General features: G+C 45.0%; 1 protein-coding gene across 1 annotated transcript; it reads right to left on the bottom strand.

Annotated features, from left to right (window-relative positions):
• Window positions 1–1429: 1429 nt before the first annotated feature.
• Window positions 1430–26461, bottom strand: STAG3 (STAG3 cohesin complex component). The gene is made up of 33 exons (XM_065892350.1): window positions 26289–26461; window positions 25078–25180; window positions 24573–24689; window positions 22758–22854; window positions 21959–22035; window positions 21470–21674; window positions 20889–21040; window positions 17745–17818; window positions 16431–16554; window positions 15847–15945; window positions 15561–15640; window positions 15123–15230; window positions 14741–14855; window positions 14473–14578; window positions 14192–14295; window positions 13858–13950; window positions 13659–13748; window positions 13200–13400; window positions 13010–13080; window positions 12815–12902; window positions 12256–12336; window positions 12076–12168; window positions 11765–11933; window positions 11533–11669; window positions 10661–10762; window positions 10004–10152; window positions 9617–9745; window positions 9360–9517; window positions 4929–5112; window positions 4578–4679; window positions 4198–4276; window positions 3057–3116; window positions 1430–1519 (listed from the first exon to the last, which is right to left on the bottom strand). The coding sequence occupies exons 1-33, from the start codon at window positions 26459–26461 to the stop codon at window positions 1430–1432; spliced, it is 3810 nt and encodes a 1269-aa protein (XP_065748422.1).
• Between the last annotated feature and the right edge of the window lie 452 nt (window positions 26462–26913).

The raw sequence follows: 26913 nt of genomic DNA, 5'->3' as shown, positions 1-26913 counted from the left end.
ATGAAGGTCAGTTTATTTTGAGAGTTTTTAATGAACTTTCAAATAGAACTTCAGAAAATGTTAAGCCATGATTTTAAAATTGTTTCTCAAAACAGGCGGAGTAGAAAGACGTGAGCTCACCTCTTCTTACGAAAACACCAAAATCACAACTGCAAAACAACCACTGACAAAAAAATGCTGGAACCTACCAAAAAAGATATCCTACATCCAAAGACAAAGAAGAAGCCACAACAAGACGGTAGGAGAGGTGCAATCGCGATAAAAATATTTCTCACTTTGCTCAGTACAACGTTTCTTTTAGAGCAAAAAGTGTTTTTTGTACTGTTAACCAATAAAATACTTAAAAACATTTATTTCACCATAAATTCATCCATTACATCTTAATGTGTATAATAAATAAGTGGTAAATTTTAATATATAATTTTTAAACTGATAAATATGTCCAAACTTCTGGCATCTTATGACTCGAAGGTTCTGTTTCAGTTACTAGTGCTACATAACAAACCACGCAAAACTAGTGGTGTAAACACCATTGTTTTATCATGCTCATGGATTCTGTGGGTCAGGAATCTGGAAAAGGTACAGGAAAGATGGCTTGTCTCTGCTCTCTGATGCCTGGGACCTCAGCTGGAAGACTCAAAAGCTGAGTGTTGGGATCATCTGATTCACATCTGAACCACGTCTTGTGGCTGATGCTCAACACAGGCTGGGACCTCAGCTAGGTCTCCTGGAGGGACACCTACATGTGGCCTTTCCATGTGGCTGCTTGGGCTTTCTCACAGCATGGTGCTTGGGTGCCAAGAGTAAACATCTCAAGAAACAGGACATGGAAGCTACCAGTTTCTTCAAGGTCTGGGCTTGGAAACTGGCCCAGCTACACTCCACCATATTCTGTTAATCTAGCACTCACAGAGCCCATATTCAAGGGGAAAGGACTTAGACACAAACTCTCAATATATTAAGAGTGGCAAAGAATTTGGGGAACACATTATAAAACTTGCACAGATTCTAAGGTTGGGGCTCTATCTACCACACTAGTCTGTCAGCTGCATAAACATCTCCACATTTACAGAGCTTCCAACTTTCTCTTTTGATCTTGTGAAGTACCAGCTTGGCAGGCATTTAATAACTTGGGACTCCTCTTCCCCCTCCTGGATCCCTAGTGACCTCTACCTCTATATCTCTACCTTAGTTTTCCCACTCTGCTCCCAGATCCCACAGAAAAGCTCCGCTCTCTGGAACTGTTCCACTGAATACAGGCTAAAGATCCCCAGGGCACTGGTAGGCTGCCTTTCTAAAATGAGGCTCACAAACCCAACTTCTAGCTTTTATTTGGCAGGGAGGGAGGGGGAAGGAAGAAGAAATGAGCTTGTTTGGCTGAGTGACCTAATCACAGGAAATCATGGATCCTCCTGCAGAAACCCCTAGACTAGCTGGATGACTGTGTCCAGCCTGGGACACCACACAGTGAGAACTTGAAATTACAGCAGATGCCCAGGACAGGGAAGAACTCGAAGTCCTATTTAAAAGGAGAGGCTGAAGAGTTCCTTAGACCACAGAAGGAAACAGTGAAAGCAGAAAGAGACGACAGTGTTTTCATGTATTTGATTGCTTGTCAGAGGGAAAGGAGAGAACAGAGGCGCTCTGCTGTTCCAGGAAGCAGAACAAGAACAAGTCAGAGTTTTAAGGAGTCCAGCATCCAGAGGCTATTTTGTGGCAGTCTGGGTGAGAGATGATAGCAAGCACCGAGAGAAGAGAGAGATCAGAGACATTCTGGAGAATAACCTGCCAGGACTTGGTGAGGAACTAGCTAGGGAAGGAAAGGATGAAGGAGACAATGGTGTTGAGGATTTGGGGCTGGTCATTCAGAATAACTTCTAAGTTTCTTCCCAACTCTCAGATACTGAGATTCTATAAAAGTTCAAATTATGACAGGTGTCTCTGGGATGAGGGCATGAAATTATCCCTGGAAAGAACCTTTGAGTGAAGGCTGCCAAGATATGTGGACTGGCCTGGCCTCAGTGGAGGTGAGACGCGTAGGTCCACCCTTTAGCCGATCAGGATGCTACTCTTACCTTCCCTCTTCAGCCTAAACTGTCTCCACTAGATAAACTACTCAAAGGCAGCCAGTCTCCCACTTACTAAGCAATACATCCCTAAAAGCCAGCGTACAAAGCACCTAGTGGTGTGTGTGTGTGTGTGTGTGTGTGTGTGTGTGTGTGCAGGAGTGCAATGCACCTGGTACATGGGACCACAGGGCTAGGCAGAGCTGCGTAAGACTCCAGGGAAGAACCTGACCTCCATCAGTTTAACAATCGCTCAAGCCACAACCTGGAATTGACTCAAACATGTTTATTGAGCTAAATCAGCAAGGCACAAAAGAGGCTAGGAAAGACATTCCCAAAATACAGAAAAACTAATGGGCTCCTTCCATTCAACACAGGCAGTGCCCCTCTCCAATACTGAGGTGAAGCTCCCACCCCTCCAAACAGCAGAAAATAGGCACTCTGCTCAGAGGGACAGAGCCATGGTGCACCAGGAAGGACAGGGGGCTTATGACTGCTCTATCCTAGCAGCATCAGAGAAAGGTCAGTCAGAGAAAGGTCAGGTTAGAAAGGCACAGCCCACCTCTCCTTCCCCTGGGGAAGGGGAAGGGGAAGTGATGATTCCTTTTGCTCCGTTTCCCATTGGCCTTTTCCAAGTGGTCATGTCGTAGAGGTGGGGAGTGGAGATGGGGAGTGGAGATGGGGAGGGACATAGGGTCATGTCAGAAATCCTACAATGAGAAAGATGAAAGTAAGATACAGAGACCTAACAACAGACCAAAGGGCAAAGAGATGACTGCAAGGTCCTCCAGAGGACAACTCTCATTCTCTTCCTGTACCACCCCTCCCCCAGGATACCCCTAAAGCCCCAAGGCAGCTGAGACAGCAGGCCAGGGGCTGTGGCCTTCCTTTCCACCTACTTGACAGGCACATGTGCTACCTGCCAGCATCTCCCAAGGATGCACAACTCCTCTTAACCTGCCTTCCACAGTCTGTTTTGGGGACGCTCACCTCAGTGTTCAGCTCTGCAAAATCTAAGAGGTCCAGCCCGTGCTCACTGGGGGAAGACTGCTAGAGAGAATGGGATCAAAAATCAGAAAGGTCCTTCCCCACTCCCATCACCTGCAAACAACAACTAAAAGGTCCCTTTCCAGTCTCTTGTGACAAGCTTGAAGGCTGGGGTAGGTCCCTGAAGCAGCCAGGGAGGGAAGAGAAGCAAAGTCAGAGTGGGCAGCAGCGTCAGAGTCATCAGAGAAGTGCTTCCTCTCCTGGCCTGCCAACTGAGACCCTTAAATTTGTTCAGCTTTGGAACGAGAGAATGGGGTTTTTCCTGAGGGGACTTTAGGAAAGACTAATAGAGGCCTTGCTGTCTAGTCTCTGGGTTGAACATGTTATCTGGTTTTCCCTTTGAGCACAAGACCTCCACTCCCCTCTTCTACTGTGTCCTTTCTCCACCTTCAAAGAGAAGAGAAGGGAGCAGAACAGCAGCAGACACACAATCCTTTTCTGTTTATAAGGCGCCTTCACTTCGTATTTTGTGTAAAAGGTCCATTTTAAAGATGAGGGGATTGAGAGGGGTTAAGGAGCTAACCTGATAAAGTGGTAAAACGGGAAGACTTTTAGGTCTCCTCACTCGAATTGCATGCTTTTCCTACTGAACTGGCAGCATATCCTCCTGAGGAAGCAGGCAGGCAAGGGTAGAAAATGGAGTGACTGGAGGAAGAGGGACTGGGGCAGCCCTCTAAGGAGAGAGGAAGGAAGGTCGGCTGTGCCTGTGTGCATGTGTTATGAAGAGACTTGCTGAACGGCTGCAAGGTTGGAGACTGGGTGACCTTCCATCTCTGTCTAGCTCTAGGACTCCCTTTAATTCTTAGTAGATTAAGAGGCAAAATACCTATAAGGGGATTGAGAGTGTGGGAGTGCTATTCCAGTCCAACGGTATTTAAAATTTTTCCCCCCTATTTCCTTAAACTCCAAGCAAAGTCAACAGCAACTTACAAACCCTTCCTCCTTTACTCTATGATTCTTTCGAAACATCTTGGGCAGCTTCCAAGGACAAGGCATCATCAGGACAGAGGAGAATCACAATAGTTTCTCTCCCTCACATCTGCTTCCAGTTCTAGAGGGAGAAGGGACTGTTGGATCCACTCACCTTGCCTGTACCTTGCCACTCTTCACTTGAGTCATTCTGAATTTCTAATTCTTCTTCATCCTCTTCCATCAGGCTGAGCCTGGAAACAGTGGCAAAGAGTAGAGGTTTTCAAGGACCCCTGAGAGTTTCTCAGAGGCACCCCAGGGGAACAGGGTGGGCAGTAAGCAGACCAGGGCTCCAGAGTTCCCACTCCAGCTTCAATCAAAGCAGCTCTACTTATATCTGTTTTACATACTAGGGTTCCATGTTACACTGGAAGGAAGTGTTCTGTGGTTAAAACAAGTCCACAAAGCACCAGCATAGAAGCAATGAGAAGGAAAGAATCCCCTCACAATGGGTGACATCTGAAGTGAAGACAGAAGATGATGAGAAAAGCTCACCGGGTCAGCCGGCTGCCCAGACCAGGACCCAAAGAGTTGAGTGGAGTCTGGAAATGCTGTGGACTCGAGGACCTTAACCTCTGGGCACCTAAAAGGGGCTGGCTGTTGGGAATGAAGGTGGATCAGCGACAAGGGTTAAAAACAAAGGTAAAAAGAGGAGGTAAAGTGGCCAGCATGAAAGCCAGTAAAAAGCTCAGAGTGGAGGGAAAAAGAGAAAATGTAAAGCTAAAGAAAGGGGAAAGGACCGGAGAAGAACCCGAGAATGAGGAGGTGCTGTGGGAGGGAACAACGCAACAGAAATGACGAGACACCAAACTGGGACATCACAGCTGGGCTCTCCTGGGGCCGCACCCTTGGGTAAATGCCAATTCTGAGCCGCCGCCTTCTTCCATCTCTTCCATCTCTTCCAATCCCCCCAGGGGCTGCCTACTTTTCACAGCCGTTGAGGTGAGGGTGGGTGTGGGTGGGATACTGTTCAGCTGTAGGCTTTCCTCCTGTGATGCAGAGATGTCCTCTCCGTGCCGCCTGGAGGGGCCTGCAAAGCAGCAGAGGCACATGTTAACTGTAAACCAGGTACCACCACAGACACTTTTAGTTTTTCAAGACCTCAGAATTTGGTAAGGAAAAGTTATAAAAGAAGGGAATGGAAAATCTAGATGGTCTCATTATGACACAACTAAAAACGAGTACAGCCCTATGTACTATAAAAAGTAGGGTTTACAGAATTGTACCAAGGACTTGTCCAAGAAAAGCTCATTACACAGCTTAGAAAACAAGAAGGAAAGAGACATACATTCCACAGATAAACAGTAACATACAAACACGAATGTGAGAGAGGGTTGGAGTCCCTAAGATTGAGAGGTCTCAGTTAATCAATGAAGACATCTGAAATCCTATTCATTCAAGATTTCTGTAGTGAGAAAAAGCTTGGAATGGCCTGAAATGAGGGAGGAAACATGAGGGTTAAGGAGAAACAGAAAAACGGGAGACTGGATTTTTTAGAAGCCAGAAAAAATGAGTTAACGGCAATGTCAGCACAGTTCTAATATGAAGGGTAAATGGAAGACCTGGGGCTCAAAATATTAAGGACTCTCTCCTGCAGAGCTCCAGGAAGGCAGAGGAGGAGAAAAAAACCCAAAATGTCTTAGAAAACCTAGGTAATGCTATTTTTAAAACATAAGTCAAATCCATATTAGTATTTGTCAACTGTAAACGTTCATACCCCCATTATCCTCCCTCCCCACAGCCTTGTTTGTACACTGAAACCGGCAACCGGAGAGTGAGCTGCTTCTGGTTTAAGCAGAGGGCTACCGAAACAGGGAAGAGCCACGTCCGTGAGCTGTGTTCCCAGAGAATAAACCTTGGGCCCCCACGTGACTCCTAATCTCTCCAACCTATTATCACTGGTGTAATGTCCACAGATTTAGCCCTGGGACCTCTCCCTATCTCCATCTTCACTGGCTTCCTTAGCCATTCAGGGTCATGACTTTAAGTACCAACTCCCACATCTATCTCAAGTCTGCCTGCCCCCCTCCTCCAAATTCCTGTCTGTCCAACATCTCCACCTGTAGTAAAATGGCTCATACCAAAGCCCTGGTCTCATTTCTCACTCACAGCCTTCCCCATCTCAGGTGCTATCAACTCCATCCTTCCAATTATTAGGCCAAAATCCTTGGAGTCATCCTCAACTCCTTTCTTTCTTACATCTTACATTCTTTCTTATTATGAGGTCCTATTAGTGATATCTTGGAAGTATGTCCAGAATCTGGCCGCTTCTCACCATATCCGCTGCTCCCCTGGCTCACACACTCTCATCTCCTGTCTGGGCCCCCACAGCAGCCTCCTCACCAGCTCCTTGGCTTCAACCCCTGCCTCTCCTTCGGTCGGTTCTCAACACAGCAGCCAGAAGGAACCCCTTAAAATTTAAGGCAAATCCTGTCAATCCTGTGCTCAAATCCTCCAATGTTTACCCATCTCACTGTGAGTAAAAGCTGGAGTCTATTCTGGCTCGTATGCGCTGGACTCCTACAACCTCTTTGGTCTCATATCCTACACAGTCTCCATTCAGCAATACCGGCCTTCTCTGCTGTTCCTTGAATGTGCCAGAGACATTCCCACCATGGCCTCTGGACCGGCTGCACCCTCTAGTCTGCTATTCTGATATACACAAGGCACCCCCTCTTTCACTTCCTTCAGTTTTCTCCCCTGCATTCATGTTCTCTCCAAGGCCTTCCCCAATCACTCTTTGTAAGACTGCAATCCCCACCTCACCAGTATTTCCCCATCCCCAGTTCACTGCAGTATTCTCAGCACAACTGAGCACAAGGTGCTCAGTAAGTGTCTGCTGAATGAACCATGGAACCGATCTTTTCAGTTTTCTCCTACCTTTACAAACTCTGTTTTAGGCAAACCAATCCATACATCTATGTGCCTTGGCAAAATCTTACCTTTCTATGTTCTGCTTGTGCTCTTCTGCTAGCCCATGATACTCACTCCTCTGTTCAACTTATATAAATCTTACCCATTTTTCAAGATCCGGCTTAAATCCCATCTTCTTGATAAAGCCTTCATAGATCAACTAAACTTAAAATGATACCTTCCTTCCCTGAATTCTATAGCATTCCTCTATCAAATCCCTGGGAATTTATTACTGACTGGTGACTTCATAACTCAGATTTTCTATGAATGTATTTTCTTTCTTTTCTATTAGATGGTAAGCTGCTTGAGAATCCTTCATGGCCTCTAAAACACCTAACACAGTATCTCGCATATAGTATGTCCTTAGGTGGTATACAAAAGACAGTAAAAGGAATTCATACCCTACCTCACAACACACAAAAATTAACTCAAAATGGATCACAGGGTTTCCCTGGTGGCGCAGTGGTTGAGAGTCCACCTGCCGATGCAGGGGACACGGGTTCGTGCCCCGGTCCGGGAAGATCCCACATGCCGCAGAGCGGCTAGGCCCATGAGCCATGGCCACTGAGGCTGCGCGTCCGGAGCCTGTGCTCCACAACGGGAGAGGCCACAACAGTGAAAGGCCCACGTACCGCAAAAAAAAAAAAAAAAAAAAAAAAAAATGGGTCACAGACCTAAATGTATTAGCTGTAACTAGAAAACTCTTAGAAGAAAACACAGGAATAAATCTTTGTGACTTTAGGCAATAGCTTCTTAAGACATCAAAAGCACAAGCAACAAAAAAAAGATAAGTTGAATTTCACCAAAATTAAGAACTTCTGTATTTCACAGGACACCATCAAGAAAATTAAGACAACCCACAGAATGGAAGAAAATTTTTCTGTACCACACATCTGATAAGAGACTTTTGTCTAGAATATGTAAAGAACTCAACAAGAAAAGGACAACCCAATTTTTAAATGAGCAAAGGATGTGAACAGACATTTCTCTGAAGAAGACATACAAATAGCCAATAAGCATGTGAAAATATGCTCAACAGCATTAGTCCTTAGAGAAATGCAAATTTAAACTACAATGAATGAGATACCAATCCACAGCCACTAGGAGATGGATAAAATAAAAAAGACAGTAACAAGTGTTGGCATGAATGTAGAGAAACTGGGGCCCTTGTACATTGCTGTTGGGATTGTAAAATGATGTAGGCACTTTGGAAAACAATTTGGTAGTTTCTCAAAAAGTTACACATAGAGTTACCATATGATCCAGCAATTTCAGTTCTTAGGTATATCTCAAGAGAAGTGAAAACCTACATCCACACAAAAACCTACACATGAATGTTCACAGCACCATTATGCCTAACAGAAAGTGGAAACAACCTCAATGTCAATTAACTGATGAATGGATAAATAAAATATGGCATATCCACTCAATGGAATGTTATTTGGTCATGAAAAGTTATGAGGTACTGATAAAATGCTAAGCATGGATGAACCTTGAAAACATGATGCTTAGTAAAAGACACACAAGGCCACATACCATATGATTCCATTTATACAAAATGTCTAAGAATAGGCAAACCCAAAGACAGGAAGTAGATTAGTTATGCTGCCTAGGCTGGCGGAATGGGGAGAATGGCGAATGACTACTAACATTTTTAAATGTACCCTAGGGCTTCCTTGGTGGCGCAGTGGTTTAGAGTCCGCATGCTGATGCAGGGGACACCGGTTCGTGGCCCGGTCCAGGAAGATCCCACATGCCGCAGAGCGGCTAGGCGCATGAGCCATGGCCGCTGAGCCTGCGCATCCGGAGCCTGTGCTCCGCAGTGGGAGAGGCCACAACAGTGAGAGGCCTGCATACCACAAAAAAATTTTTTTAAATAAAAATAAAATGTACCCTAAAAAGCACAAACACACACCTCAAGCTTGTGATTTCTAGGATATTACCACTTGAGACTATATTTAAAAAAAAAAAAGAAAATCAGTTTAAAGAAAACAACAGGTAAATTATAAGACAGGTAGTGATCTGAAGATTAAAAAATCACGAAGATTATATAAAAATCTTTAAAAATTGGAAAATAACAAGATGTCACAGAGAGGCATCCTAAATGTACAGATTTCTGAGTTCAATCTCTGGTTTTATGATTAGTTTCTATTTAATTTTTCACAGAAGTTCGCTGTTTTTAGTTGGCTAGATAAACCTTGAAGAAAATGAGTACCCTTAATGATAGTAGGTGATTAATGAAATAATTATTTAACCAGACGCAAGAGTTTGAAGGAGGCAAAAGCCAATATGCTGCGTATCTAGGTAGTGGCGATCAAGGAAGTAGCACTGAGCACCCTGATACCTGCATTCACAGCACTTTACCTTCAGTGCGCCTCTTCTTGGAGCGGGGGTAGCCCTGAGGGTTGGCCTCTGCTGTACTCTCTACAGGGCTGAGGGACTGGCAGTAGGTGGTGACTGGACCCCAGGGACGGCCAGGTGCCTGGGAGACACGTTGCAGACACTTTTCCAGGTAGGACAGTCTAAGAAAGGGGTGGGATGGAGAGGGTGAAGTGGTCACAGGCCCTCGCCACACCCTTCTTCTCTAACTCCCATCTTTATCCACCCACGCCCTAACTTACAGCAGCTGCTTGTCCTGATGGAAGAGTCGGGGGGAGAACTCTGAAAGGAGCTCCAGGAATGCCAGATTTGGGGGCTGACTGGAGGAGCCAGCTGGAGGAAGCTCAGACAAGGAGAACCTGATGCCTTCCCTTGGTTGAGCAAAATCATTTTAGGAAGATAGTCCCTTCCCACTTCCCTCCCAGGGCTGAGGCATCCTGTCCAAGTGCTTCTTCCCCTGGACCCAGCCTGTCTCCAAAGGATACCCGCTCACCAACTCTACTGCGACTCCTTGACATGCTTACCCTCCCCCTCTGAGACCTCACTCCCAGCCCTCCCTGTACCCAGCCTCTGGCTCAGCCCTCTTAGGAAGATTCAAGTACCTTGCTTTCCAACCAATACTTCCTTACTTGTGTAGCATGACCACAAGGTCACGGTTCTGTAGCTGCTGGGGTCCAAAGCTCAAGGCAAACCTCCTGGCCAGGTCCCTCATCTCGATGAAGGCTGGAAGCTCATTCAGGCCCTGGGGCCCCTGTTCCTGCAGCAGTTCTGTGTATAACTGTGTCCAGGAGACATGGCACATTTGGGAAAGGGAGAAACAAGGAAGTATAGCATTCCCTTCTCTGCCCAGAAATCCGAAAGGGCTTGGGACACCATCTGCTATTTTTACTCTTTCTTTCCTCCTAGGACACTGACCCTATTCCTGACCCCCTTGCAACAGAGAGAGGCTTCACCCTGCTCTGTAACAATAAAAATGTCTGTAGTAACTGAAGGGGTTGAGAGAGAACAGACTAGAAAAAGAATTAGGAATTCCCTATCACTTTATTGTTGGTGCTCCCATGTCCTAACTGACGTGGAGTTTCTATGGGGTTGGGGTGGAAACTGCCCACAGCTAAAAAAAAATACTTTTTATGGCTCCGTTAACTGTGAAGGTGACTGTCACGTGGAATAAAAGCCAAAGTAAATCAGAAACTTCCTGCGCTGAAGGATCTCGTGTTCTAGACGGCTGTGGGTGGGCTGCAAGGAGGGCACATCAGGTCTGAGACACTGCAGGCAGAAGGGCACACCTGCTTGAGGCTCAGCAGCAGGATTCGGGAACAGTGACTTCGGTCAATCTGCCTTGCTCTAGTTAACGTTTCCTTGATAATGTCACCATAGTCATTGTAGAACTGATGGAAAAGAAGTGGAGAAGATACTGTTTGACCACAGGAAAAAACTATTTGTTTTGTTTCTTTCTTCACAGCCCTAACCGTATCTCTTTCCGAAACAGCCTTAGGTAGGGAAATGTGAACCTAAGCATAAAACAACTCATACTAGACCACACTTCTAACCAACAGGTACAAAGCCCCAAAGAAATCAGTTTAGGCAAATAAGGGAAGAAACTCTGCCCTGAGCCCATTTCTTGGAGAAGAAGGATATTAAACCTGCCAGAGCCCAGTGTCATCCAGCACCGAAGCCTTTGCTATTTGTCTCTCCCCACTAGAACAGAAGCTCCAGGAAGAAGGAACCGTTGACTATTTTGTTCACTGAGGTGTCCTTAGTGCCTGGGATAGAACGTACTCAATAAAGAGAAATCAACACAATTCTGGATTAAGGAAATGAGGTATATATCTAGGTATCTTGTGAGGACTGAACCCTCTTCCATTCTTATTTCCCTTTCTTACATTACCCCATTCCATAGACTAGATTCACAAAAAAAAAAAAAAAATCTGGACAAGAAGAATAAGATACTTTCCCTCCAATGAATTTCTTCCTCCTAACAGTTTTTTCTCCACCATTTACTACTAAAGTCTCTTTTCTTTGTCCCTTTATTCTAAACTATTGGCCTTCCCCCCTGCTTCTCCTTTTAAGCCTGATACCATCATCTCTCCAACCCTCCTTTCTGTAGTGCTACAGCGTCTGCAGCCATGGCCGTGCTCAGCTTGGCGCCCTGCTGTACCTTGTTGTAGTGTTTGAAAACATCTGAGGCTGCGTCCATCTCCAGCACCCCATAAAGCAACAGCTTGCAGAACCCAGCCAGGAGGCGGCGCCGCTGGTGCAGCTGCTCTATCTGTAAATGATCCTCCTGGGAATGACCTGGTTCACATCAAGTGCAGAATGGGAAACATCAGAATCACAGATTCAGACCTCCTGCCCTATATGCCTGAGCCCCAGGTATACAGCCCCTGTACCACTGTCCAGTCCTCCAGGCTGGATGAAGACGTGGTCCATGAGAAAGCTGGCCAGCTCAGACTGGAGAGTGGCTTCAGGAATAAAGACAAGGGGCCTAAGGAACTCTCGTCCCCCAACAATCATCTGAGGGCCGAAGATGAGCAGCAGATCACTTAACAATACAAAAGCCTGTCAGGGAAAAAAAGAATGCTTTAAAAGGACAGAATATTGACCAAGACAGAAATTACATTGCCAATTTCCTCAGACCACAGGGTCGGGGTCGGGGGGGTGACTCACATCCTGACATACGCTCACTTGAGAAAATGCTCACCTGCTCCTGAATCTCAGGATCCACATCTGAGAGGCAGTTCTGGCAGAGTTCACAGAAGGCCACCATCCTGCCCTTCAAATTCAACAGCTGCTTCTGTGGAGACAATGGCTTCAGCAGGGAGAAATGAAGGAAGACACGGACTCCTCCATTCCCGTTCCCCCTACTCAGACCCATATTCACCTGGGAAGCACCTGATCCAGAAACGTGGGTTAGTGTCCAGAGAATGGAAAAATAGACAAGAGTCAAGGCTGGTAAGATCACCTGTAACAACCAAATGTGACAAAATGAGGGTCAGGAGTAAGGGGCAGGTGGGGAGAGAGAGACAGACAGGCAGATACACACAAAGGAGGGAAAAAAGAAAAAAGCAGACAGAAGAGAGAAAATGAGATTAGAAGAGACCCAATTCCTTTTCCGGTAGAAAAAAACTGATTCTGGAAGTCTTCAGAGGATTCTATCCTGAGTAGGAATGCCACCTCTCCCTAATTTATTTAAAGTCTCCTAGACCCCCTCAATATTATCCTTGACTCCCCAGAAACCAGAGAGAATGGCTGTTTTCAGGTGCTGGAAAGTACAGTCACCTTCCAAGATTGGGATGGAAGGAACGACACACATGATCAAGATCTCTCTCTCTCTCATCTGCTCCACAGCCCTGGGACTCGAACTGCGTATGTGGTGGCCACCTAGGACACGGCCCTTAAAACTCCTCTCCTGCCTCCATGTCTCCAACTTGTCTACTTGCCTGGTGAGGAACCTCTCCTGTGTCCACAGCCTTCCGGAGGAGTCGGTAGCAGGGCTCATAGAGCTCCCAGCGAGTTAGGTCATGGGCACTTTGGGGGGCGGGGAGAGAAAAATGTTACACTGGAAGAGAATGAGAGGAATCAACCCCACAGACAGTGGTAGAAACAGAAGAAGGAGCAGGAGGGGAGCTGCTCACTTGTAGAAGGCAGAGAGGCGCTTCAGGGTGGCTGCCAGACTGTACACCTCATCTTCATCTAGGAAGGAAGACTGAGGAAGAAAGAAGGTCCACAGTGGGATTTTCCCAAGAACTCACAGATCCACACCCCCATCTTGGGGCCTCTCCCACACAAGTCTGGGGTGTCCCATCACGCAGCCCCACTTCCAACCTGCAGCAGCTCTTCAAGCTCCTGCTGGAAGCGGTCAGTCAGCAGATCCACAAGTTGGCTGCGGGCAAAGTCCACCCGGCTGAAGAACGTGAACTCCGGATTACAGAGCAGATAGAGGGCATGAGCACCAGCCTCAAGCACCGCTGGTTCTGCGTGCTTCACCACCACCTCTTGGAGCTGCTGCAGGAGCAGCTCCAGGTGCTGAGAGAGAAAACGGTGGGAGAAGACCGTGCTGTGGGGGGGCAGGGAGGACAACTCCTCCGGGAGGGTCTAGAGGTGGGGAGGGAAGAAACAGGGTCGAAAGCTTTAAACTTCAAGGATAAGATGCCTCAGAAAGGGAGGGCTTATTGGTTTTTCTAGAATCCAGGTTCTTGAGAAAAACCAGATACTGGCAGTAGAACCTTTGGCCCTAGGATGAAAGTAGCAAAGTATAGGGAACGTGTCCTCCTCTCTCCTCACTTTCTCCAAGCGCCTGGTGCAGTAGATGTTGAGGTCAAAGTAGTTGAGAAGCTGCAGCAGGGGAGCAACCTTCTCTGCATCAGCTGAGAACTGTGGTGATTGAGAGAGAAGACTACTTATTACCTGCTATACTGCTAATCTGGAGACCAGTTCCTTCTACCCGCTCATTCCCAGAGGCTGAGCAGTGGGGACCCTCTACCTTGGCCAGGAGCTGGGGGAGCAGGGGGATGAGGTGCTCAGTCAGCTTCACCTTGTCGTCGGCTTGGATCTTACGTTCTTTGGGTGTTAAGCCCTGGAATTACAATCATTTGGGGGTGGGGGTAAAAGTGTGTGTACATGTATTCCTCTGCCCAACAATTTTATCTTCCCAGGAAGGAAAACTCAGCAGCTCCCTTCAATTTCTTTCTCTGGAAATGGAAGTCTTTGAGGGGCAGAGGAAGGAGCACCTGAACCTAAGACTTGAGGATTAGGACAGACAATATCTGCCTGGATTTAATATTGCTAAGCAACCTACCCTGCCCCTCTTGCCATACCTTCCTCCCCGTGACCCGCCCCACAGGCGGGTGACCCTCGGAAGCTTGCCGGACACTGGACACAAGGATTTCTGTCAGTGTGCTCTCCTGTACGTCGCCCAGGTCTGAGGTGGCAGGAGGATGGAAAACAGAATCACAGGGTAGCCACCCTCCATCTCCAAGGACCCCACCGCCCCACCGCCCATGACACCTATGCCTTTCACAAGTCAGGAGAGAAATCTCTCCTGGTTTCCTACTAGGAGATGAGAGGTCCCCTCCCCTGGCTACCAGGTGGCACACACTCTGGTCCTTCTCCAGCAGCAGGCTTGTCAGACTCTCCCAGTCCTTCAGCTGAGGCCCCGCACAGTCCCACAGGCTGTCTACTAAGTATGCAGCGTGGTAATGGAGCTGTGGAAGAAGACAGATGTTAAGTTACTGAAGCCACATGTTAAAACTCTAGAAATTGGCTACTAATGAACCATTTCTCTCCTTCCTGCAGTGCCAGCTCCCATCCTTCTCTACCTGAAGGTCTTACGCCTGAGAGCCCAACAGCTCATTTTCATACGTCACCTCACTCTCCACAAAAAAGGACAGCAGAAGGTGGAAGAAAGTCTTCTGGGAGCGTGGACTTCGGCGTCGCTCTCTCTCACCCACCGTTCTTGTCTCACACTCAGGGCAGAAAAGCCTGGTAGGGGGGACACAGGGAAAGGGCATAGCACGGAAGGAAGTAAGCAGTGCAACAGTTACCATGGAAGGAAGAAACAGTTCAAGGAGAGGATTAAAGAAAAAAGAGGCACAGAGCTAAGGAAAGCCCCAAGGTGTTGAGAAGGGAAGGAGACACCAAGGGAGACTTTATAGGTATGGGGAGCCCTTAGAAAGAGCACCAGCAGATGATGGAGAGAAAACAACAGACGATGGTGTTAAAGGAACAAACGAAAAGAGGCCCACTCACTTCCAGTACAGAAACTCCCCCACAGCAGAGGCCAGGGCTCTGTTAGAGGCATACACAACAGGGTAGATGCTCTCACAGTCTGCCTCTGTCAGCATCCCTTCCATGTTCCTGCCAGGAGAAATGCAGAACAAGCAGGTGGATATGGATGTCGTCCTCTAGCCTCTAACTAAGGCTAGAAACAAAAAGGGAAAACCAACAAGGATTAACTCACAAAGAACTTCCAAATGGAAGAGTGGAAAACAGAGGGATATGAAGAGTTAGAGAAGATAGGAAATTTGCCCCCTGAAGATCCTGCAACTCGGGAGTGACCTCTGTCTTTCAACCTGTATATAAACAAGAGTCAACCTATGATCCGCGGAGGGATAGGACTCTGGAAGGGCCTGTCTGATGCTGAAAGGTAAGTCTGAGATGCTTGCCTCTCCACTTCCCAGGACTCACTTAAGGATAAGTGTTAGTAACCTGACGGCCTCCACTGCCACGTCATACTCTCGGTCCATGACCATGGAAACCAACCGGTCCTGTAAAAAGGAGAACATTGCTCAATAGCTCATATATCCATCCCAAAACACCGCTTTCGTAGAATCTGAGGGATTCCTAAAGACAGGGTGTAGAAGCAGACACTGGGATATCTATGGATATATGAAAGTAAGAGACATGGATAAATGAGGTGGGGAAATGGGAACCACAGACAGAGCCAAGCACAGGAGCACTGTCCCGGTTTTACCTTAAAGCGGCTGGTAAAGAGCTCCAGGCGTGCAGTCCAGTCTCGGTTGCCGTACAGCCCTTTTAGAGCCTTCAAGCACTTCAGACGGACTTCTCGATGCTACTGAGGAGAAGGGAAATGTGGCTGACTCCTCCTCTACTCACCCTCACTGGGCCTCCATACCTCCCTCTCAGATTACTCATTCTGGGCCTGGGTGTCCTCTGTATCGAGGACTCTGAGATGTCTCAGAGACAATGAACAGCTGTCTTCTCACTTAAAATCCAAAAGGATCACAGCAGAATTTAGCAATCATGATTAAAAGGATCTTTTGGCTACCACCCTAGCACTTGCATTACCACCCTGTCAACTTTCTCGCCTTTCCATAGGGAAAGTCCTTCTCCACTCGACTGTGGTTTTGAGGCATTTAATCTCCTAGATATATCTTTCTCTCTCCTAACTTATCCTACCCTCCCAAATACTGGGGGAATTTCGAGGTTCAGTGTCTTGAGGAGTTGATCACTGACCACTAGTGAAACACCTAAGTGGCAGTACCAGGAAAAGCTGAAGCATCCTAGGGCAGGGAAGAGGACTGACTGAACTCTCACCTTATCATGCAGGGTCCAGCCAATATATTTTAAATAGCTGTCAGTGAGGAAAGAGGTACTGTAGCTTTGCATCCAAGACCCAATCTCCTCAATGCAGATAGCACGGATCTCGGGAAGGACATCCCTAGGCACAGAGAGAAACTGACCCTTATTACCTTCTCTCCAAACTCACTTTCCATCCCAGCAGATATCTCTTTGTCACAGGAGAATCTATTTTCTTGACTAAACACCAGGTACTAGGCCTTTCATTTCCTCCTCCCAATGTGAATATTTTAAAAAGTGAACACTTTCTTTCTGTAACCAACCTATAAAATAGTTGAACTTATCCTCCATGCCCCTTTTAAAAACCGATTTTGGAATTTAATTTAGCTGTTGCCCAAACTGCGTGTGTGTGTGTGCGTGTGCATGCGTGTGTGTGTGTGTGTGTGTGTGTGTCTAATTGAGGTACAGTTGATATACAATATAAGTTTCAGGTACAACATAGTGATTCACAATTTTTAAAGGTTATATTCATAGTTACTATAAAATATAAGCTATATTCCCTGTGTTGTACAATATATCCACCTGTCTGTTTTGCTTCCACTTCAAGAAAAGATTACATCAGCTAAAGGGTTCTGGAAAGGCAGAGGTTGAAATCTAGGTAAGAGTGAGACACAAATACTGAGGAAGAAGTTCTTTACCCAGTATAAAACTCCCCTGCCGGGCTTCCCTGGTGGCGCAGTGGTTGAGAGTCTGCCTGCCGATGCAGGGGACGTGGGTTCGTGCCCCAGTCCGGGAAGATCCCACATGCCGCAGAGCGGCTGGGCCCGTGAGCCATGGCCGCTAAGCCTGCGCGTCCGGAGCCTGTGCTCCGCAACGGGAGAGGCCACAACAGTGAGAGGCCCGCGTACCAAAAAAAAAACAAAAAAACAGAAAAAAACCTCCCCTGCCTTTAGCACAGTGTAAGGCACAGTGAAGTGGGCTAGGAAAACGCTTGTCAAGCTGTACACCCTCAGAAAGGTCCTGCCTTTTGGCTCTCTGCTCTTATCCTCTCAAGGCTCAAGCCCCAGAAAGATGGGGGAAGGGAGGTCTCAGGCAAAGCTGGAGCAGAAGAATACTCAGCAATGCCTTACCCTCTTATTGTCTCTCCCAGAAGAGTTTACACGATCCTTTGTAGGCGGGGATAAACTAAACCTAATTTGGAACATTTGTTGCCCCAGCTGTACTAGCTGTGGGACTAACCAGATAACTCAGGGTTAGGAGGAGACCTTGTCACTTCTACAGACTCCATAACTGAGGACCAGCCACTTCAGTGAGAGGATCCCAGTAACTCACCTGTACCGATGTACAAAGACACCCCTGAAGAGGGCATTCATCATTCCCTCAATCTCCTCTTGATGCTCTGTGAGCTGGAGGACAGGGAGTAACAGGTCAATCTCTCATGTCCCCCAATAATATAAGGCCACAAAAATATAAGAAAAGCATGACATCCACCTACTTCCTATTAATAAGAGGACACAGTCTGAACCTCTGGTATCCTTTGTTCCCTTTTAAACCTTCTAATTTTTTTAAAAAATTTTCAGGACATTTGGCTTTACTTCCCACACGTTCATAATACTTCTATCTCCCCAAATCATTTTTTCCCCCACATGAGAAATATACATCTATAGTAAGGTATGAAAGTTACAGGCCTCTAACTTTCTCTTTCTATGGATTAGATAACTTGGAAAAGAGTATCACCTACTCATCCACTTGTGACAGTGGACAGGCCGGTGAAATCAGGCAGTCAACAGATACATCTAAAATACAAAGTTGATGAGAAGGGTGGAGTTTGCAAACAAAAGTAATTAAACTAATCAGTCAAAAGCAGCGAAAAAGAAAATGTAGCCAGTAAGTTATCAGAATAGAAAAAGGTTAAACCTTCTAATTCTGGAAGAAGCCGTATAGTCAACTAATGCCTCAGAGATTTGTGTTTGGAAAAAATAATATCCCTTCTGTGTCTCATTATTTTGACTATCTTTGGCTATTCAGAGGCCCTAGCTGGTAGTTATACATGTTTTTGACTAACAACAATCGGGAAAAAAATTTTAATAAGTGCAGTTTGACAAAAGAAGCGCAACAAAAAAAGAGAAGGAAGAGATTATATCAGTGGTTCTCAACTGGTGGCTCCCAGGGGACATTCAGCAATGTCTGTAGACATTTTTGGTTGTCATAACCTGGGAAGGTACTACTGCCATCTAGTGGATAGAGGACAGAGATGCTGCTAAACATCCTGTAATGCCAGGACAGCTCCCTAAATGTCATTGTTGAGAAACCCTAGATTAGATGAATAACAGATAACAAAGAAGCAGAATTACAGGGGAACATTCTTTAAGACAACTGCCCCAACTCTTCAATAAATCAATATATTGGGGGAAAATGCGGGGGGCGGGGAGCAGAGGTTCTGTATAAAAGAGACTTAAGAAACACAACAACCCAATGTAATGCATAGTCCTTAATTAAATCCTGGTTGGAATTAACCAGATATAAAAGGTATTTTGGGGACAAGTGGAATATTTTAAATATGAATTGGGATTAAAAAATATTAGGGAATCATTGTTAATATTTTTGGATATGAAAATGGTATTAGGATTATGTAGTAACATGTTTTTTAGATGACATACTTAAGTCTTTAGGTTGAAATACCAATATGCCCATAATTTAGTAGAAAATAGTAAAAAAAAATAGATGAAGCAAATATAGTGAAATATTAGTTAAAACTAAATTTAAATCTAGTTAAATCTAGATTTAAATTAAATAATATAGTTAAATCTAGATTTGTATGTGGTGTTCATTCTACCAGTGTTATCTATTTTTCTGAACGTTTGAAAATTTTCATACTTAAAGGAAAAGGAAAGAGAGGGAGGGAAGGAGGAAAAGTGTGTCATCAGTACCAAATTCTATGTAAATCGAAAAGGGATACTGAAAAAAGGTCATTGGCTATAGGGATTAAGAAGTCACTGGTTTGGGCTTCCCTGGTGGCGCACTGGTTGAGAGTCCGCCTGCCGATGCAGGGGACACAGGTTCGTGCCTCGATCTGGGAAGATCCCAAATGCCGCGGAGCGGCTGGGCCCGTGAGCCATGGCCGTTGAGCCTGCGTGTCCAGAGCCTGTGCTCCGCAACGGGAGAGGCCACAACAGTGAGAGGCCCCCATACCACAAAAAAAAAAAAAAGAAGTCACTGGTTTGTTGAAAATAACTTGAAAGAAAAAAAATGGGGATAGAAGCTAGGTAGTGAAAAGATTCAGTTGGATATTAAGGAAGTAAGGAAATACTAAAAGGAAGGATAGAAATGGAGTAGCTCATAGAAGAGAATGAAAGAAGATTCAAGGGCTTATATACATTTATAAGTGGAGAGAGGAAAACAGTGGTGAGGGAGAGATTAAAGACAGAAAGCAAAACGATAACTGATGAAGCAAGAGCCCAGAGAAGTCCAAATAATAGGAGTCACCCTAGTGTATATAATTTAAGATTTGACACAGACCCAGTACACATAAGATTTGACACAGACCCAGTACACATAAGATTTAAGACATACTGACAGTGAAAATAGCAAAAGAGAATCAGGAAAGTATAGATCTTTCTCTAATGATTTAGCATGGAAGATATGTTTGGTGAGAGCTGGAAAACAGTCAACTGGCATAGTTACACATGATGAGTCCTGCCAACCTCATGGTGGGGGAGGTCTCAGATACTTAGGGGGAATGAGGGGAAAGTCGGTGTTAGTCTCATGATAGACACAGCTGTCTGAAGGTTTAATCAGTGTAAAAGATTTTGTTGGGGTTTATGTCCTTCAGTGGTCTTCTTCAAGTTTAACAGGCAACAAAGCAAGTACCTACTATGTGCCCAGCTAGGCAATTTATTCATCTCATTTAATCTTCACAAAAAGAATTATTCCCTTTTTAAAGGAAAGGAAACTGAAGCTTAGAGATTACATAAGGCCATGGAGCTAGTAGCTAACTGGAACAGAATTTAAACGCAGGAGAGACTGAAAGGCCTGTGTCCTATCCATTCCTTGAAAACTTGGCCTCCTGCATCAGTGGTTGGCCTTCAGTCCTCCTGTGGTAACCTGCATACTGCACACTTGACAAGAAAGTCAATGCTTAACCCCCTGCACAAGATGCAGGCACAACATTTAAACACCTGTGATAATGAATGCAGACAATGGAAACTGAGCAAAAGTGGAATTATAGAGAACTCTAAAATTTACTCTAAACTAGAAATGCTCTATTGAGCCCACATCCCAGAAACAAAGTGAGCATGCAATAACCTCTGACCGGAGGAGTCTATTAAACTATTGCCAGACTCCATCATTCATGATCTCAAAGCTTGCCTGGGGGACTGTGCCTTAGCAGAGAGAAGCTTGGGGACTGACAAGGTGGGCTGCAGCAGCTGTGATGGAAGCCAGGAGAGGAGGGAAGAGGCAGGGAACACTTCTCACCTCTTTGCGTTTCTCCAGCAGGCTCTCCAGTCGCTCAGGTGCTCTCTGTCCTGGCCCCTTGTTTCGTTCAGTCTCGTACTGACGTTGATTGTTGTCCTTGTGCAGACTCAGTTGGAAGGCAACTCTTACCAAGGAGGTCATCAGCTTCATGGCTTTGAGTCAGTAAAAATAAGATAACGAGATCATTAATTAAGTCAGAGAGAGGGAGGGTAGGTTCAAAAAAGAAGGAAAAAAAGGGCAGTGAAAAATAAAAGCTAGAGCAGGGTGACCCTAAAGTCCTAAGACTCACTGTTCTGGAGTGGATTTTTTCTCTCCCTAACTCTTTTGGGCTTCCTTTAATGCTTAGCATATTCCCAGTGGTGAGCTATAAGAAACACGTTAAGGCTGGAAACTATCACTGTAATCCACTCCTTTTTACAATTCCACTAATGAGAAACTGGATGGAGGTTTGGGATGAAAGAAGCATGACCCTGCAGTAAAGAGCTAGAATGCAGGTAGGAAAGAAGATCCAGGATTGGAGAACAGAGGAAATTTCTACCAACCCCCAAGAGAACACTGACAGAATAAAAGTGACTGCTTACCAGCCAGGGTGCTAGTGTGACGGAAGGCACGGACTTGGGAGTCTGAGAGGCCAGTGAGCAGAGAGATGAGGTTGTCTATAGGGAAGCCATCATAGAGGAGGCTATACTGGCACCGATAGACCAACGTCCTCACAAATTCACAGAAGCTGCCCTGGAACTTCTTCCAGGATGGGCCTGGAGCTATCAGAGGATAGTCTCCTGAGTCCTATAAAAGAGGTTATGAAAAGGATGGAAAAGTTATTACCACGTCTATGAAGTCACAGGGATTGGATGTCAAAACCCAATAGTATAGTAAAAATGTATCTCTTATACCTCATTCTCAACTCTACAGGCCTATTCAGATAACGTGTATAGGTCCCTTTTGCTCCCAAGAGATTAAACTCCTCTTTCTAAAAGCTATCCTATTTCCCAGAATCAGAAAGAGGAGGATAATGGGCCTTGTATTTTGCAAAAAGAGTGGCAAGAGGATCCTGGACTGTCTTCCCCCACCTCATTAAACTGTTCTGTTAGGTGCTGGATGATCTCCGAGTTGGACATCTTCTTGAACATCTCAGGGGTCACAGTGCCTGAGAAATGGAGGAGATGAGGTACTTAGAAGGCAAATAACAGGACACCATGACCATTTAACATAGATTTGAAGATGAGCTAGGAAATATACTGAAAAGAGCTTAGGTGGGGAATCAGAAGACCTGAATCCTAGTCATAAATCTGCTGCCATCTAACTGAGTACCTGCTATAAGGCAACCTCTCTAGAAAACCCAAGGGAATCAAATAGTGGAAAACTATGGTTAAAAAAATATTCCAAACAATCAAAAAACAAAGAAAACTATGCCAGATTCTTATAATACAATCTGCTGACTTATAAGACTAAAGTTAGGTCATGGCCTCTGGGGACCTGGGGCCCCACAGCTTCAGTGGAGAAATATGCGATGAAGTGGCTGAGAAATAAGGAATAAGAAAATAAAAGATTATTTCATTTAGAGAAAGGAAGAGTAAAAGTCTGATGGTCTATTTCCAAATTTGTAAACATCATACCATCACAATAGCATGATTATTTATTTTTCTCCAAAGGGTCTTGTCTCCAAACCAATACATTTCCTTACTGGATCTCTTCCCTACTTACCAATCAACAATGTAGTCGGCACTAGTTAAATAAGTGAAATTTTTCTTATGCTTTTCCCTCTCCATTTATTTAGGAAATGTCTAATCCTACACATCTAAAAGGAGGAAAAGTTTTACAATATAGGAGCAAAGGCTGGGGATTAGAAAATGGTAGGAGCTTCCTCACCTTTACATCCACATGATCGGATGAAAAAGTTAATGAGCTCCAGGAATCCTGCATCCTGGTCTTGCTTGTAGCTATCCAGCCACTCATCTACCAAAGACTAGGAAAACAATGTGGATGATTTCTATTTCTGGCAACATGACAGACTAGAAATTCTGTATAAGCTTTCTAACTGAAGCATCTAAACTTCTGATTAAAATATTAAAACATCTTTTAAAATGTATTGCTAAACCAGAATGAAAGATAAAATTCCATAAAAGCCAAAAATGAAGTGAAGGTAGCAGTTCTGAGAGATAAGCAAGGTGACTTTTGCTCTGAGGGGTCTCTTAACTACAGACAGTTAGGAAACTAACTTTCTGTCCAGATGGCTGCATGGAATGTAGAGCATAGGAGATAGAGCCTAAGGGGCTTCCAAAAACAGTAGTCCAAAAGGAGGCTCCTGCAAAGAGTCACACCCTCATGAAAGCAAGAATGAGAAATAAACCTATAGGTAAGATGGGGACAGCAAGAAAACTAGCTTGTTATGACCTTAGTGTGGGGTAGAGGGAAAAACGAATTGTCCCTTGAGAATTCAAAACCATAAGCCAGTTCCCATATCTGGATTTGCAGTCCAGATCCACATTACCTCTACAGTCAAAATAACCTCAGATAATTTAATTAAAAGTGACTCTGGGGACTTCCCTGGTGGCGCAGTGGTTAAGAATCCGCCTGCCGATGCAGGGGACACGGGTTCGTGCCCCGGCCCGGGAAGATCCCACGTGCTGCGGAGAGGCTGGGCCCGTGAGCCATGGCTGCTGAGCCTGCGCGTCCGGAGCCTGTGCTCCGCAACGGGAGAGGCCACAGCATTGAGAGGCCCGTGTATCGCAAAAAAAAAAAAAAAAAAAAAAAGTGACTCTGGAGCATCCTCACTCAACCACCAGAAGCAAACGTAGGTTTCCTCTCTTAACAATCCATCTTCAACCCAGGCCCCAAGGAATTCCAACACACAGAAACCAGTAACAAAAACAGAAAAACTCCGTATGTTTGAAAATTTTTAGTTTTTCTAAAAACTATAAAAATCCACACTATACATCAATAAGGGTCAACCTCAAACAACTGAAATAATTTAAGTCATAGAAAACTAAAGAATGACTCATTCACTTATATTAAGGAAAACACATTCATTGGTGATAAAATTATAATGAGAGACAAGGGAATGGTTAACAGAAAATTCATTCTAGTAGTTATCTCTGGGTGGTGAGGGAACTGGGGGAGTAAGGTGGAGGGAAGATACACAAGGGTCTCTACAGCACCATTAAGGTTTCATTTCTTGAGCTGGGGCTAGAGACCTGGGTGATCACTGAAAAAAAATTTTTAAGCACATATATGCCTTTCATGTTTTTAGATGGTAATTACAATAAAATTATTGAAAAAGAAATGTAAGAAGAGAAAAAAGATATGTGGGGAGGGAAAAAAAATTAGGTATAACTGTCGAAGTGGAGCTAAAAAGTGACAAGGGTGAACAAGTTGCCACCCAAATCCAAGCTTCTTCTCTACATTATCCAATGCCTTTCCTTGTCTCCTCCATCAATCAATCAAGGCAAAATCTCTTCTGTTCTGTGATACTATTAGGAAAGGAACATTCCCTCTCATGTAAGATTCCCCTTACATCAATCCCTCCAAGGATTCACTCTGTGGTCTTATCTGCCTTTCCTGATACAGGTTATGTTCACTAAAATGTCTACATTAAATCAAGTTTGTAAGCACTTGTACTTATCTTTCCACCCAGCAAGGGGTAAGATGGTATCAAGAAACAGAGACTGAGACACTCTGTTTTACCTGCATGTCACTTTTGGCAGCTTTCACAGCATCAAAGAGATCACTGGCTGGTGGCTCTGACTCTTTCTGACCATGAGCACGTACCATTTGGGACCCCTTCTTTGGACGTTTTGCCACCTAGTAAGCATAAAGAGATCACGAATATCTTTAAAAAGTGAAAGTGACGTTAACGCTCGGTCTCATCACACAGGTAGGCTTAAGCTGCCAATTCCACAGCAGAGTTTGAGTTACTGACTCAGATTAGAAATAACTGATTTTTATATTGTAAACGTTATTATTTCTAGCCTCTTGTCCTTTTAAAAGTCCCTAAGCCCCATTCCTGTTCCTCTATACCCTAATACCCTCTTCTCTTATTCTTTGCTCTTCAAAATCTGCCTTCTTCCTACTTCTGTCCCTTAACACTTTTTAAGCCTTGTCTTTTCATCAAGCATATCAGCTGACCTCTTCTAGGTTTTCTTTTGCTGCTTCCCAGACCAGGTTCAAAAACAGAACAAAACTGACTCACTGGGGTTGTTTTCAGTGGTCGTTTTGCTGCTCTCTTCTTTACATTTCGTCTCAAGTTGTCTTCGAAGTCACTGCCTTCACCAGCTGACAAAGATTCACTATCCCTGTGAGGGAGTGTGGTTCTGCTTAGATACAACACCCTAGTCCCTATATATAAAAGGGTAAATGAATTATAGTTTCTTTTTGTCTCTAACTTTACACCCCTCTCCATGAGAAAAATATTTTCAGATTTTAAGAAGAGATGAGCTTACTGTTGCCAGGAAGTAGGGACAATGTCGTAAGGGAAAACTTTCACTTGAATAAAGCATTGGAGATGAAGAACTAAGGTAGGTAAAGGACAACCCTTTCTTAATATCCTCTCTGAATAAGAGAATCAAAAGATATTCACATTAAAAAAAAGATATTCACATAAGCAGTGAGGGGATCACTGCTGAGTAGAGAAAAATGGCTCAGTAAGTCATGTATTACTAATACACAAACCAGAGATTAATACGTGCTTAGCGTTAAAGTTTACCTCTTGAAAACAAATTCACGTCTTGTCGATTAGGGGTAAGTTTACAAAATAGATATAACCTGGTGCCAAGCAGCTGCACTGACAAATAGAAATGATTCAGTAGAGACCAATTAAAATTACCATGGGATACTCTTATAACTGAAGTATAACCTTTAAAAATTGTGAATCATTATGTGGTACACCTGAAACTTATAAAATATTGTATATCAACTATACTGCAATAAAAAATTACCAGGGGATAAATCAGACCTTGATTAATTTTTTCCTGGAAAGATTTTTTTAAAACCCAAGACATACTCATACAATCTTCCAGAATAAGCTCATAAACGCCAACAGCTAAGGACCTGTTTATAAAACCCCGAACAAAAGAACTACAGGACACCACCTAAAAAGTATACACTAGTTTTCAGGCACCAAATAAAGAACTCTTTTCCCTTTCCCCCATCTGTGGGCCCCCACCGGAGGCTGTCCATGAACATACAAAAGTGTTCAAGAAAGGTTCAGACAAGTTGGATGATGGATTCAGAACAGGATGGATTATTCTTGACGCCTCCGACACGTAGGGCAGCCGAAACCCAGCCTGTTCTGAACCAGTATAGCATCTCCTGGCTTTTCATAGTCACACACGTGTTGCCACTTTACCCGTCTGTTAAATGAAAACGGGAAAAGCTGCGGACAACGCAACCAACCCCACTCACCCCTCCGATGTCTGGTCCGAGTCCCTGTCATCGCAGGGCACAGCGACAGACGAACTAGAAGACGCAGACATGCTCCTCGGCCCAGTCCGCCCAGCTCTGCGCAGCGGGGAGGACCCGCTGCTCGGGGAGGAGCAGCTATGGGACTGGGAGGACGACGACCGCAGGGTGGCCATGGTGGTCCAACTGCGGGAGAGAGAGAGAAGGGGGAAGGCTTCCTGTCCCACCACGTCTCCATCCGCAGCCCCGACGACCCCCCTTGTTTCCAAGGGAACTGCTTTGGAACTCGGGGAGTGGGGGACCCACAAAAAAATAAGACGGAGAACACCCTGTAGATCAACTACAGGTCAAATTAAAAAAGAAGAACAGCACAGCTTCTATGGTTTCTCCTGGGATAAACCATAATAGAAAAGAATATTTTAAAAAACGTATGTGTGTATATAACTGAGTCACTCTGCTGTACAGCAGAGACTAGCACAACACTGTAAGTCTTCTATTACTTCAACTGAAAAAAAAAAAAAAAAAAAGAAGAAGACGGTGGGCTTCCCTGGTGGCGCAGTGGTTGAGAGTCCGCCTGCCGATGCAGGGGACGCCGGTTCGTGCCCCGGTCCCGGAAGATCCCACATGC

Source organism: Phocoena phocoena, chromosome 15 (genome assembly GCF_963924675.1).
Source record: "Phocoena phocoena chromosome 15, mPhoPho1.1, whole genome shotgun sequence".
Taxonomy (NCBI): domain Eukaryota; kingdom Metazoa; phylum Chordata; class Mammalia; order Artiodactyla; family Phocoenidae; genus Phocoena; species Phocoena phocoena.
Note: the sequence above shows the minus strand (reverse complement) of the source record. Positions and strands in the feature narration are given on the sequence as shown.